The 14,938-nt window shown below is 42.5% G+C and overlaps 1 protein-coding gene across 2 annotated transcripts in view; it reads left to right on the top strand.

Moving 5' to 3' along the window:
• Positions 1-340: 340 nt before the first annotated feature.
• Positions 341-14,938, top strand: part of lrrc2 (leucine rich repeat containing 2) — a 59,754-nt gene continuing 45,156 nt past the window's right edge. Inside the window, exons 1-5 of one of the 2 annotated variants that reach the window (XM_067983212.1) lie at positions 341-482; positions 1,171-1,423; positions 6,332-6,484; positions 6,860-7,097; positions 8,996-9,152. In XM_067983212.1, the coding sequence (XP_067839313.1) occupies positions 6,360-6,484; positions 6,860-7,097; positions 8,996-9,152 (520 nt within the window). In that variant the 5' untranslated portion in view covers positions 341-482; positions 1,171-1,423; positions 6,332-6,359. The remainder of the gene's footprint in view (positions 483-1,170; positions 1,424-6,331; positions 6,485-6,859; positions 7,098-8,995; positions 9,153-14,938) is intronic. The other variant, XM_067983211.1, reaches the window with a different exon arrangement.

Consider the following 14,938-nt stretch of genomic DNA (forward strand, 5'->3'; position numbering starts at 1 on the left):
TGCCAACGATGCCCACATTCCATGAACGAATAAGAAAAATAAGGGTGCAATAACTTCTACCATGTCAACCGACACTGCAAAAACTATGAAACTAATCTGGATAAAAATGTCGTTTTAATTAGGCTAATCTCAGATGGGATATGACAAGAAAGCACAGCGTGATGCAATTGTTCCTCAGCTTGATAGCCCGTGTTAGTTCAGTTGACTGTTTGACCTTTGAGGCTCTCTGTTTTGATTCACATGTTTTGGATGTTTCATAGAACACGTGTATCTGGTGTACAGCTTGCAGATCATATCAACAGAATACAAAAATAGTACATTACTGCAACCGAGAGTAGAGTCACACTGACCGTTTGGCAACTCTGCCCCACCATGCAGGGGATGCTAGTCAGAGAAGCAGTAAACACCGAGGTACTTATCAAAACTGAACTAAAACAGATAAGTCTAGCATTTTCAACAAGCAAGACATTGTTTTCAATTTGGTAAGTAAAAAGGTTAAAACGGTCAAGTTGATTTAATGTTCTGATGATCGCGTTATATTGTATTTCAAACCAGAATTCAGCCTAATTTAATTTACTGGCATTCAACGTAATAGGTTGTGCTTAATTAGAGATTTTGACACCAAAAGAATGCTATGATGTTACTTGAAGTGGGACTATCAATTCCTAGTTTTAATCTTTGTAAATTGTACTTAAAATGACCTCTAATGCCTACGGTTGAGGGGATGAAATCGATCTGGATTGCGATTGAGAATTATTTGAGAAAATCTAAAACTTGTGCTAATTTGGTTGGTTCAGATTTGCATGTGTTGGCTGAAAAGCTTGGAGGGGAAGGAATTCAATTCTGGCAGCAATGCTGGAATATGTATCCAATCCTTTTATATTAACTTTTTAATGTGTTAATCCTCATTGGACTACTGGGCTAAGAGTTCATGGCATCATGGCAGGATGTGTGTGTAAGTTTGATACTGATGGCCTAGAGAAAAGAAGTATGCAGTATTGTAGTGTGTATCTGTCTGTCCTATTGTTGTTAATCTATTAAGGAATGTGGTCTCAGGGTGTTTATGATCTACTGCCTCCAAATCAAAGTGATGGTAGTTCTTATCTGTGCTCCTTCAAAAGTGTTTTCTTTTTTTCCCTTTTTCCTCCCCACCCCATCCTACTCCTGAAGGTACTCACTTTTACTGGGGTGCAGTTTCACAGGCAATGCACCTGACCAAATGGCCATTCTTTCAAGTGTGAGCCTCGATTAAAGGAAAGAACTTGAATTTGTACAGCATCTTTCACATCCTCAGGATGTCCCAAAGCACTTCACTGCCAATCAGTTACTTTTGATTGTGTAATCACTGTTGTATCGTAGGGAAATGTGGCAGCCAACTTGCACACAGCATGAGCCCACGAACAGCCATGAGTTAAATGAACAGGTAATCTTTTTTGATGTTGTTGGTTGAGTGATTAATGTTGGCCAAGCCACATGGAAGAACTCCTCTGCTCTTCTTTGAAAAGTTCCATGAGATCTTTTACTGGCAGACTCAGCCTTGGTTTAATGTCTCATCTGATTGGCGGCACCTCCAACAGAGCGGCACTCTGTCAGTACTCCATTGTAGTGTCAGCCTAGATTATGTGCTTAATTCTTTGGAGTGGGGCTTCAACTTATAACTTTCCGACTCAGAGGCAGGAGAGTTATCAGTGAGCAATGCATGACACCCGATATTGAATATTAGCGGGCCATTCAGCCACAGAGACGTACATCATCCAGGCCACCCCACTTCCGGTGTACTAAAAACTGTGTCCCACTGTCACAATTGCATTGAGGTCAACCTTAGCCTTATAAAGCAATTTGACTTCCAGTAACTTGGAGAGGGTATGCCATGACATTTTGCAGACCTGAATTTCAAACTTTCCATGTGCAAAGTCTAAATTAAACATAGTGGGGCTGAAAATCTATGGGGCAGCAAAAATCGGCATAAGTGACCACCATTACTGACCCCCCCCAAAGTTCATGGGTCAGGAAGGTCTCACAATTTACATGGCTGGGAGCACATCTGGGAAAGTCCCCACACAATGCTGGGGTGATGTCAGGTTTCCCCAACCCCCAAACCCGGAAGAAACTTTTAGCTACATCCACAACCCCCTTACAAATCATTTAAAAAAAATTGGGGGGGATCCAGGCCACAATCCTGGCCTGTACCAGAAGATGCAGACCACAACCCCAAGTTAGTTAGCTGGTCCCAGCAGGTGTACCAGTGCCAACCATATGGCAGGTCCCTATGAAGGCCTGGGGTGCAGGAACTCCCAATGTTTAGAGTCCCCGACCCCAGCCCTCCTTATCTGGACGACCTTGCAAGGGGTGAGCAGAGACTCCACCGCACATGGGCCTTCCAAAAAAACTTGGTGCTCGGTCTGGACCCAGCATAACCAGCCTAGCCTAGTTTCTATCTGTTCTGGTGAGCAGGAGTTTGCTGGATTGGTCACAGATTTTCAGCCCGGGTTTTATTTCTGTAGTCGTGTATTGGCCACTTCTCCAAGGCATTTATTTTCCTGTCAGCCTCGATATGAAAATAATCTAGGAATCCATTTTTTTCCTGGTAGACTAGATCACTATCTGTGTTTTGTACTTATTCCCCTAATCTATGGAGAGTCTTCCTCATGCACTGCCAGTTTTCTTTAAATTTTCACTTTGGGTCCAAAATTACAGATTGTTTGAAACAAAATCTAAAGATAAATTCATCTGAATGTTCTTCTTGACATGCAGTATAGTATCCACACTGCATGTATGTTTGTGTGGATGTGTGTGTATATATAGGCTTCTGTGTAAATGTGTCCACTCAGATCCCACCACAGTTCTCTAGTCCTGAGGAAGTTGACCCTTTTATTCCAACCAAGCTTTAATGGAGTACTAGATACAGTTCACAAAATCACAAGATAATTACAGATGAGATTTGCATCTTTTATGGTTCTCACCTGTTCACAAAAGAAATACTAATATACTAGAAAAGTCAGTCATTTATGTAATTGCAGTCCAGATACGTGCCACGTTAGATTGTTCTGACAGAATTCTCAACAATTAGACACAAAATCTAATTCAGCAGGTATTATTTCCTCTAACGCAATTCTATTTTTTCTCCCGTTGTCCAGTCCCTACCCACTGACATCCGGGACTCTTCTGATGCACTCCTCCACTTTAGTCAATTCCCGTTTCCTGGCCGTAACCATTTCCTTTTCACTATGAACGTCCAGCAGGATGGCATGCTTCTGCTTCCTTTGGGAATTGGATATATACATGAAAAGGAAAAATTTGCATAGGGAAAGAGTAGGGAAGTGGAACTAATTGGATGGCTCTTTAAAAGAGCCAGCACAGGCACGATGGACCAAATGGCCTCCTTCTGTACTATAAGATTCTATGATGATAATGTGATCTTACCCTCCTCCACTGTTGAATCTAATGACATGAAGTTACTGTGATGATACAGTCTGTTTTCTTGAACCACCTTTATAATTATCATACATGGGGGTGAATTTTCACTTTTACCGCCATGCGAAAAACGGTCAGGAGCGGATCGGTTGCCTGTTTTACCATCCATTGGAAACTATAATTGGGCGATCCGCTAGCACCTGATTTCCTCACATTGGTAAAAGTGAAAATTCAACCCATGGGATGGGCAGGGGTCACTAGATAGCAATCAGGAGCAGGAATAAAGATAGAAAATGCTGGAAATACATAGAATGTGCATCAGCATCTGAAAGAAAAAAGACAGGTTTATGTTGAGGGTGAAGATCCTTCATTAGATCAGGATTAGGAACCCTGGCTGATTTCTTTCCTCTCCCTTGCAAAAACGGTGCTGAGGACCACTGAGGACAATTGTAGCAGCCCAACCTCTGTCCCAGCTGAGACTGAATAAATCAGCACAGACGAGGGATCGAATCTGGAACCTTAGGAGACAAAATTATAAAATTAAAGAGTGATCTCAACATGTGCTGTAAATGTAAGAAGGGTGCTTATGTTTTTCCATTTTGACACTTGAGCCTTCTGAACCCCAAGAATAGATTATAGCCTTGGAATAAATCCACGCTATCTGTAATTAAAGAAACATGTACTGAACAATTTTTTAAAAATCATTTACTTTTCCCTGCCAATTTTATCTCCTCTCTTGAAAGCACTGACTTCTTGTTGGCACTGTCCAGATATATCGCTCAAGTCATCATTGTTCTTTTGAGAAAACCTTGATAGTGAGTATCAGCAGCTCATTCAACTGTGGGGAGTCATCACAACCAAGCCTGATCCTGTCCCTCAGCCAAGTCCACACTGCATATTTCCTGTAGGGGCTCACTGGATAGCAATTCGGAATGGGAAATCTGGCCAACTTTTCCCTTTCTTAACCCAAGGGTGCCTGACATCAATTGTAGTGTCCCTACTGCCAACCTCAACTGAGATCAGCTAATTCAGGACATTTCTGGGATCATACATGGAACTTTCCTGCTCAGCTATTCACTGCATTAATTCTGCTGAGCCACTGGGGCGATCAATACCGAAATTCTGAACAGAATTATTTGGCTGAGGCATTGCTGTTTTTGTCCATTCCAGGTTCATGAGGTAACCTGGCAGTTGAACTGACAGCTGAAGTAGTACGGTATGACATTCACAGAAGGGTGTTAACCTTGGGATACAATTACTGAAGGAAAGTTAACAGTAGAACATTTCTGTGTCCGTCTAAACTATCCTTTATTTGAAAGAAAAAAACGAGAGATTTGCATTTATATAGCGTCTTCTCGCATCTCGAAGCACTTCATATGAAAGTATTAACTTTGACATGCAGTGATAGTTGTTACATAGACTAATGTAGCAGCCATTTTGCATACAGAAGACCCTACAAGCTAGTTAATCTGTTTATTAATGGTGTGGGTTGAGGGAGGAATGTTGATTATTGGGAGAACTCCTTTCTCTCTGAAAAGTGCTATGGGAACATGTACCTGTACCAGAACTGGTAAATGGGGCTTCAGTTTAACATCTCACCTGAAGAACAGGTGAGATGTTAAACAGACTCCCTCAAAACTGTACTGATCAGCCTAGATTCTGAGTTGAATTGCTTTCAGTTTTGGGCACCGTACCTCAGGAAGGATATATTGGCCTTGGAGAGGGTACAACGCGGATTCACCAGAAGCACCTTGGGACATTATACTACGTTAAAGGCACTATATAAATGCAAGTTGTTTGTTTGTTTGTTTGTTTGTTGTTGTTGTTGTTGTTGTTGTTGTTGTTGTAGTATGATGCTAGAGCTCAAAGGATTAAATTATGAAGACAGGTTGCATAAACTTGTTTTTTGTATATTCCCTTGAATTTAAAAGGCTGAGGGGTGATCTAATTGAGGTTTTTTAAAATGATAAAGGAATTTGATAGGGTAGGTACAGAGAAACTATTTCCTTCAGTGGGGGGATTCGGAACAAGGGGACATAATCTTGAAATTAGAGCTAGGCCATTTAGGAGTGAAATCAGGTAGCACTTTTTCACACAAAGTGTAGGGGAAATCTGGAACTCTCCCTCTAAAGTCTGTGGATCCAGGGTCAATTGAAATGTTCAAGTCTGAGATCGATAGATTTTTATTGGGTAAGGGTATCAAGAGATATGGAGCACAGGCGGGTGGATGGAGTTGACCAGATCAGCCATAATCTAACTGAATGCTGGAACAGGCTCGAGGGGCAGAATTCCTGTTCCTATCTTCCTATGTTCTATGTCCTGGATTGGGACTTGAACGTACAATCTTCTGACTCAGAGAGCTAAATTGAGACTTAATAAACATAGCTGACTGAGATGAATGATCACATATAGTTTGGGACCCTGGAAATAGTACAACAAGAGCATTACTGGAGGCAAATGATATAGATATAGCAGATAACACACTGTTGGCTCCAGAGCAAGCCTTATGATACTCCAGCTTGAAGGGTCCAGAAATGGAGTGATTATCTTAGGGCATATTTACATTAGCATTGGTGCAATGATTTCTGTTTCACACTGATACCAAACTTGCAGTCAGGGCTTGAGCTGGCTCTGGAGTGAAACCAGGCAGGACTCCCCAGATGCTGTAGTCTCACAGCACTTCAGTTAGACACTGCATGAAGAGTAATCCAAAGCTGGCGTATGTTCCCATTGGCAAGATCAGTGCAGAAATAAGAAATTGCCCTGAATAGAAAAATCAGAGGAAAAAAAGTATAATCCTGTATTCAACGTAACTTTCAGCTAACAAGTAACTATGAGGTGAATTAAAATCCTGTATTCATAACCCAAATTGTTTGTAGCTTATTATTTTTCTAAATGCAGAGTGTTCTACCAACAGATAAAAAAGGACAGTACAAGACTCCAAGATGGCTCCTGTTGTTGTTGTATTCGATCTGTCTTCTGTTAGACGCTTATGGGAAGGAAGAATAAAAAAACATAAAGAACGGCAAAGAAGAGACAAAGAAAGACAGGAGAAGAGTGCATTAGCAAAGTAACTTCGGTTTGTTGTTTGTACCAAAGCAATTCATGGCTGAAAAATATTAACCACAATTCTAAGATGCTTATCTTTTGCTGCTTAAACAATGTCCAAATTATTTGTTAACATAAATTTGTTAGCAACCTGTTGATGAACTGCATCACTGACAAAAACATACATATTTCGTATAGTCTCTTGCTGAATAATGGCTTGAAAAGTTTGATATTTAAAATTTTAAAATAATTCATATGCTGGTGAAAGGCAATGCTGGTTGGTAATGATATTATAGAATTTCTGTCTATTAACATTTTAAGATATGATTTTGAATTTACACCAGTCTGTGGAAATTTTTTTTAAAATCTCATCACATTTTATCATATTTTATTTAAGGATTAATGAGGAGTGGACACTGAGACTTGAACGTAGAAGGAGAGCCATTAAGAATTATATTGAGCAGAGAAAAGATGTAGTGAATGGTGAAGTGCATGTTCGACTGAACCATTTAAATAGCACTGAAAAGGACACTCAGCTGGTTGGATATGGAAACCTAATTTTACCAGAATCGAGAAAGAATATCCTAACTGAGGAGAAAAGATTTATTTTTGAACTACAAGGAATACAATGGAAGGTCCGTATAAAAATTTCTTCCAGTTAGAAAATATATCCTTTTTATTTCTCAAGAGCAAAACAAAAGTAACATTGATCCTCATTTCAAAGACAAAGCCAAAAGCCTAAATGATTTTCTGCTGCATAACTGTAAATATTGAAATATATCCTTAAAATCATCTTACAAAGAAATGCAGTGGCAGCCAAAGAGGAATGGAGCAAGGTAATCAAAAGAAGTTTCAAATCCAGTCCGGACTAATGGGATGAGAGTTTCTCTGGCTCTAATTGAAGCGAGTTGGGTAAACTGAATCCAGTGTTTTTAGTGTGTGCTGTCCACAGCACAAAATTGCCCATAATGTGGCACTAAATTTACACTCACTCAGACAAGCTGTAAGGATGGGAAATGGAAATATCAAAATGGTGCCATAGGGGCTGTAATCTTCAAGTTGGGGTTAATACACTGTTGGTTCAGAGTAGAGGAAGCTTTATATCTTTATATCATTTATGCTATGTTCTTAATCTGAGTGTGCTGATGCTTAATGGATGAAATGGGAATATGCTTTGTTCCTCAGCACTGACATTCCTCACCTTATTAAGCAGAAAATTCATTCATTCAAAAAATAACTGTATCAAATGGTAACTGAGATGTCTAGATACTTGCCTGAAACATATGACTGCATGAATGCATGGTGTCAGGACCACTGTAAGCACAACATGCAACCTCACTAGAGCACTCGCATGATCTCGACTGGGTTCACAAAGTCAGGTCGTTTAAATAATTAGAATGCATTCCCTGCATACCTTGGCCCAAGTACAGATAACACACTAATGGGGGAGGTGGATGTTGGGAAGGCGGTTGGGGGATCATTAGAATATCAGGTGCTTTCCATCCACAAGCTCGTGTCAGAAAATTTAAAGGGATGTGGTCAATTAAAGATAATTGGCAACATCCCAGGTGGGGAATTTCCCACATTTAGAGGGCTAAAAAAAATGTTAAAATTATTTTTGATTCTTTCCAAATGCTGTATATTGGGGGTGGTGGCATGCCAAAAGAAAGCATGGGTCAGTCCCGTGTTGAGGCACAAAATGAAGTCTTTGAGGATTTGGTAGGCGGCGCAGCTCTGAAGCCTGTTTGACAGCGGGAAAAGTGGATGTGCTGCTACATGAGGTGGGTGCAAGGAGACTTTGCCCTGTTGGGCTCTCTAAGTCTCTCTTCCCATAAAGCAGGTGGCAGTCATGCTCAACATTGTGAACAAGGCGCAATCCCTCCTCTCCACCCTACCCACCCCCCACCCCACCCCCGGCATCCTAAGCCCCCTCCCACACTGTTCCCAAGGGTGGGCAGGGTTAAAATCAACCCTTAAGAGTCACACATGAAAAGTATCTAAACGAAAAAAATCATGATTGGTTCAGATAAATAAAACAAGGACAAATGACTAATCCGTGTTAACTCAGTGATGCTGAATGGCTCTAATATGTGTACTGTACTAGCAGTGAACAAACGAAAAACATATAAAAGAGAACACAACAAAAGTAACCAATAAAGAACTAATAAGTGGCAAAAAACCTACGAATGAAACAACAAAACATTTTTCCAAAATGATTTTAGTGGCTAATTTGGTTTCTCACTGAACCCTAGAAATAAATGGATTATGATAGATTTGCTCTTTCAGTTTGCAGAGCACACATTATCTCTAGGTACTGATAGGCAACATATAAAAATGAAGCTATTTTACTGGATAATGTACCAACAACATAGATTTATTTGTCACCTATGGGTCTGTACATTCCAAAAAATTACCACAGCAAAAGCCTCAAGGAGGTGAACTGCGTGTTTAAAATGATTTGTTAGTGCCAGATAGAGTATTGCACTGTGGAAATGTTACTTTATTATGTGATTGTATCTTATTTTTGCTGCAGGAACTTCCTGATTCCTTAAAGGACAAGACTTACCTTAAAGAGTGGCATATTAAGAAAACAAGTATAGATATCATTCCATCCTTTATTGTCATGTTCCAGGACCTGATTGTGTTGGATTTATCCAGGAATTGGATCAAAGAAATTCCAACAGAAATAGGTACGTACCATTTCTACTGAACTGAAAAGCTATGGGCTTGAATTTGTTACTTAAACCCCATGTTTTAATATTTTTGATGCCTGTTTTTAAAAAATATGATATGCTGTTGCACAGTCGGCAGTGAAACCTGTCCTTGGTTCATGAAGAGTGACTGCAGCACACCCACATAGTTCACAAACACTGCAGTAGACATGAATCACTTATCTGGGATTTTCTCACTTATGGAGTGAAATGCATGTTCCATCACCCAACATATTATATTCTGTTAATTTTATTCATCATAGCAAAAACATAATAAAGACAGAACAGCATAGCAGAGGCAAAGCAACTCCAGCTTCCTCAACAGGGATCTGTATCCACAATTCCACGCTGCCACAAAGTAGTGTTGAGCAGAGGCCAAGACTTTTCCCATGGGGGTTCGGGGTGGGGGATGAGGGAAAGTAGAATCGCCAGTGCCTCTGAGCAGCTCTTGTGTAAATTCTGGTTGTTGGTTACAGAGGGGATTAATGGGAACAAGAAAATCAAGAAATAATGGGGGCTTGTGAAAAAGGTAATGCAATAATCATGGGTGATTTTAACTTTCACATAGATTGGACAAATCAAATTGGCAAAAGTAGCCCTGAGGATGAGTTCATAGAGTGTATTCGGGACTGTTTCTTAGAACAATACATTGTGGAACCAACCAGGGAACAGGTCATTTTAGATCTGGTAGTGGGTAATGAGACAGGATTAATTAATGACCTCAAAGTAAAGGATCCCTTAGGAAATAGTGATCATAATATGATAGAATTTCACATCCAGTTTGAAAGTGAGGATCTTGGATCTGAAAGTACTGTATTAAACCTAAATAAGGGTAATTACAATGGCATGAGGACAGAGTTGGCTAAAGTGGACTGGGAAAACAGATTAGAAGGTATGACGGTGGATAAGCAGTGGCAGCCATTTAAAAAGATATTTTATGACTCTCAACAAAAATATATCCCAGTAAGGAGGAAGACTGTATGAGATGGGTGTACCAACCATGGATAACTAAGGAAGTTAAGGATGGTATCAAGGTAAAAGACAAGGCATACAACGTGGCAAAGATTAGTGGTAAGCCTGAAGATTAGGAAAACTTTAGAAACCAGCAAAGGAGGACTAAAAAAATAATAAAGAGGGAGAAAATAGATTATGAGAGTAAACTAGGAAGAAATATAAAAACTGACAGTAAGAGCTTTTACATGTATATAAAAAGGAAGAGAGTAGCTAAAGTAAGTATAGGTCCCATAGAGGATGAGACTGGGAAAATAATAATGAAAAACAAGGAAATGACAGAGGAATTAAACGAATATTTTGTATCTGTCTTCACAGTAGAAGACACTAAAAGCATACCATTAATAGTAGATAATCAAAGGGCAAAGGGGAGGGAAGATCTAAAACCTATCACTATCACTAGAGAAAAACGACTAGGCAAACTAATGGGTCTGCAGGCTGACAAGTCCCCTGGACCCAATGGCTTGCATCCGAGGGTCTTAAAAGAAGTGGCTACAGAGATAGTGGATACATTGGTTGTAATCTTCCAAAATTCACTAGATCCTGGAAAGGTCCCAGCGGATTGGAAAACCGCAAATGTAACGTCCCTGTTCAAAAAGGGAGTGAGACAGAAAGCAGGTAACTATAGGCCAATTAGCCTAACATCTGTCATTGGGAAAATGCTAGAATTGATTATCAAGGAAGTAGTAGCAGGACATTTAGAGACTCAAAATAAAATCAAGGAGAGTTAACATGGTTTTTTTTTTATTCGTTCACAGGATGTGGGCGTCGCTGGCAAGGCCAGCATTTATTGCCCATCCCTAATTGCCCTCGAGAAGGTGGTGGTGAGCCGCCTTCTTGAACCGCTGCAGTCCGTGTGGTGACGGTTTTCCCATAGTGCTGTTAGGAAGGGAGTTCCAGGATTTTGACCCAGCGACAATGAAGGAAGGGCGATATATTTCCAAGTCGGGATGGTGTGTGACTTGGAGGGGAACGTGCAGGTGGTGTTGTTCCCATGTGCCTGCTGCTCTTGTCCTTCTAGATAGTAGAGGTCGCGGGTTTGGGAGGTGCTGTCGAAGAAGCCTTGGCGAGTTGCTGCAGTGCATCCTGTGGATGGTACACACTGCAGCCACAGTGCGCCGGCGGTGAAGGGATTGAATGTTTAGGGTGGTGGATGGGGTGCCAATCAAGCGGGCTGCTTTATCTTGGATGGTGTCGAGCTTCTTGAGTGTTGTTGGAGCTGCACTCATCCAAGCAAGTGGAGAGTATTCCATCACACTCCTGACTTGTGCCTTGTAGATGGTGGAAAGGCTTTGGGGAGTCAGGAGGTGAGTCACTCACCGCAGAATACCCAGCCTCTGACCTGCTCTCGTAGCCACAGTATTTATATGCCTGGTCCAGTTAAGTTTCTGGTCAATGGTGACTCCCAGGATGTTGATGGTGGGGGATTCGGCAATGGTAATGCCGTTGAATGTCAAGGGGAGGTGGTTAGACTCTCTCTTGTTGGAGATGGTCATTGCCTGGCACTTATCTGGCACGAATGTTACTTGCCACTTATGAGCCCAAGCCTGGATGTTGTCCAGGTCTTGCTGCATGCGGGCTCGGACTGCTTCATTATTTGAGGGGTTGCGAATGGAACTGAACACTGTGCAGTCATCAGCGAACATCCCCATTTCTGACCTTATGATGGAGGGAAGGTCATTGATGAAGCAGCTGAAGATGGTTGGGCCTAGGACACTGCCCTGAGGAAAGGGAAATCGTATTTGATAAATTTATTAGAGTTCTTTGAGGAAGTAACAAGCAGGGTGGATAAAGGGGAACCAGTAGATGTAGTGTTATGATTTCCAAAAGGTATTTGATAAGGTGCCACATAAAAGGTTACTGCACAAGGTAAGAGCTCATTGTGTTGGGGGTAATATATTAGCATGGATAGAGGATTGGCTAACTAACAGAAAACAGAGAGTCGGGATAAAGGGGTCATTTTCAGGATGGCAATCTGTAACTAGTGGGGTGCCACAGGGATCAGTGCTGGGGCCTCAACTATTTACAATATATATCAATGACTTGGATGAAGGAAGCGAGTGTACTGTGGCCAAATTTACTGATGATACAAACATAGGTGGAAAAGTAAGTTGTGAGGAGGACTCAAAGTGTCTGCAAAGGGACATATAGGTTAAGTGAGTGGGCAAAAATTTGGCAGATGGAGTATAATGTGGGAAAATGTGAAGTCATCCACTTTGGTAGGAAGGATGAAAAAGCAAAATATTATATAAATGGAGAAAGACTACAGAATGCTGCGGTACAGAGGGATTTGGGTGTCCTCATACATGAAACACAAAAAGTTAGCATACAGGTGCAGCAGGTAATTGGGAAGGCATTTCAAGGCCTTTATTTCAAGGGGGATGGAGTATAAAAGCAGGGAAATCTTGCTACAACTGTACAGGGTGCTGGTGAGACCATACCTAGAGTACTGTGTACAGTTTTGGTCTCCTTATTTAAGGAAGGATATATTTGCATTGGAGGCAGTTCAGAGAAGGTTCACTAGGTTGATTCCGGATATGGAAGGGTTTTCTTATGAGGAAAGATTGAACAGGTTGGGTCTATACTCACTGGAGTTTAGAAGAATGAGAGGAGATCTTAGTGAAACATATAAGATTCTGAGGGAGCTTGACAGGGTAACTGCTGAGAGGATGTTTCCCCTCATGGGGGAATCTAGAACTAGGGGGTCTCAGAATAAGGGATCGCCCATTTAAGACGGAGATGAGGAGAAATTTCTTCTCTCAGAGGGTTGTGAACCTTTGGAATTCTTTGCCCCAAAGAGCGGTGGAGGCAGAGTCATTGAATATATTCAAGGCTGAGTTAGACAAATTTTTGATCAGCAAGGGAGTCAAAGGATATGGGGAACAGGTGGGAAAGTGGAGTTGAGGCCAGAATAAGATCAGCCATGATCTCATTGAATGGCGGAGCAGGCTCGAAGGGCCAAATGGCCACTCCTGCTTCTATCTCTTATGTTCTTATGTAACCTAGAAACAGGTCCCCAGGCCTGTTCTACAGCCAGGAAATGTGTGTCGCACAAGGAGTTTTTGAGGGGAGGGTGGATAGAAAATAAAACAAGAATGTCGACAGAATAACAGCCCCGATTTTAACAGGGGCAGGAATCGGGAGTGCGGGGTCAGGAATTGGGGTTGCAGTGGCAGGAATCGAGGGTTTGGAGGCAGGAATCAAGGCCGCAGGGGCCGATTCTGGGGCACGGGAGCTGAATCGGAGGTGCAGGGGCCGAAGCAGGGGTGCGGGGGCAGGAATTGGGGGTGCGGAGACAGGAATCAGGGGTGTGGTGGCAGAAGTAGGGATGCCGGAATAGGATGCAAGGATGCGGGGCCAAATCGGGGATGCGGTGACAGGAATTGGGGGTGCAGAGGCAGGAATCAGGGGTGCAGGGGCCGGAATCGGGGGCGTGGGGGCTGAAGTGGGGGGCATGGGAAGGAAGCGGGGGTGTGGGGGGAGGAAGTGGGATGTGGGGGGCGAAGCCGGCGTGCAGGGGCAGGAATCGGGGGGGTGTGGGGAGGAATCGGGTGGTGTGAGGGCCGAAGTGGACGGCGATCCATCCAGCCCCCTGAGATGTGAGGCATGGGAGATTTTAACCCCGAATGGCTCGACACTGACTCCCTCCAGGAGCCAGTAGGGATGACGTCAACACTGGAAGCTGGGAGTGGAAATTGACAGGGAAGTCAGTCTGCCGCTGGGGACTAGGAAGATAAGTGATGGGGGAGATCGGTAAAGTTTACAATCTGGGGAGGAGGGGAAGCCCGGGGCAGGGAAGACCCAAGGTATCATTGGGGGGCCAGGAGGAGCACTTCTACTCCTAGTGGCCCACAAAGAACCATTAACAAGTTTTAAAAAAAGTTAAACTTGCCTGGCCCTCCTGTGGCCAGGTTGCTGCCTGCTCTCAACTTTCCAGGGCGGTTCAGAGACAGCGTGGCCCTTAATCAGTCCACAGATAAAATGGCGCCGCATCCCGATTATGTCATCGGGATGTAACTTCTCCATTTTAATTAGTTTCCCTGCTCCTCTGGGGTGGGCGCCTTCCCGTGTCTGATTTAAGATGGTCGGGGGCAGGAACACATGAGAAGCATAGCGCCACCCCTCCCCCGCCATCTTGACCCCCCTGCCCGCAACATTCTCACCAGCTGGGGGGGGGGGGCGGTGGGTTTAAGTAGCCCCTAATATTGGATGCTGAAGCTCCCTGCCAACAGTGCAAACTGAGAAAATCGGTCCTTCAGTATTTGTATCTGAATTTCGATGATCCAGGATCTGTTCTCAAGTATTATTTGACAAGGAGCTGGACTTTTCCTGGGGCAGGTTTAATTAGGCATGCAGGGCAAGCTCCCGGCAGAATTCCTGCTCCAGGCTTCTTTTGACGGTGAGAAAAAGCAATGTTAAAAAAAATGCCCTTTCCTTATATCTAAAACATTTCACTTTTGAAATTTAATTGATTGTGAGTTGGAGAAAGGACCCAAATTGAATGAAAACTATCTGATGTATATTTTCCCATTGACAAAATTCAGTTACAAATGCCTAACATGCTCATAGCACCTTCCACTGTGTGCTATTTTTATGCAGCTGTTAAGCTGTTTTCTTTAAATAAGTTAATACCTGCCTAAGAATAGAATGCAGAGGAGCTTGGTACAAGTGCACTAAAGGACCACATTCCGAGAACATGCTGCCAGCAAGGAGCATCATCCACAGACCGCACATATCTGGAAATCGCACGTGCA

The sequence above is a fragment of the Heptranchias perlo genome, chromosome 4 (genome assembly GCF_035084215.1).
Source record: "Heptranchias perlo isolate sHepPer1 chromosome 4, sHepPer1.hap1, whole genome shotgun sequence".
NCBI classification, from domain to species: Eukaryota; Metazoa; Chordata; class Chondrichthyes; order Hexanchiformes; family Hexanchidae; genus Heptranchias; species Heptranchias perlo.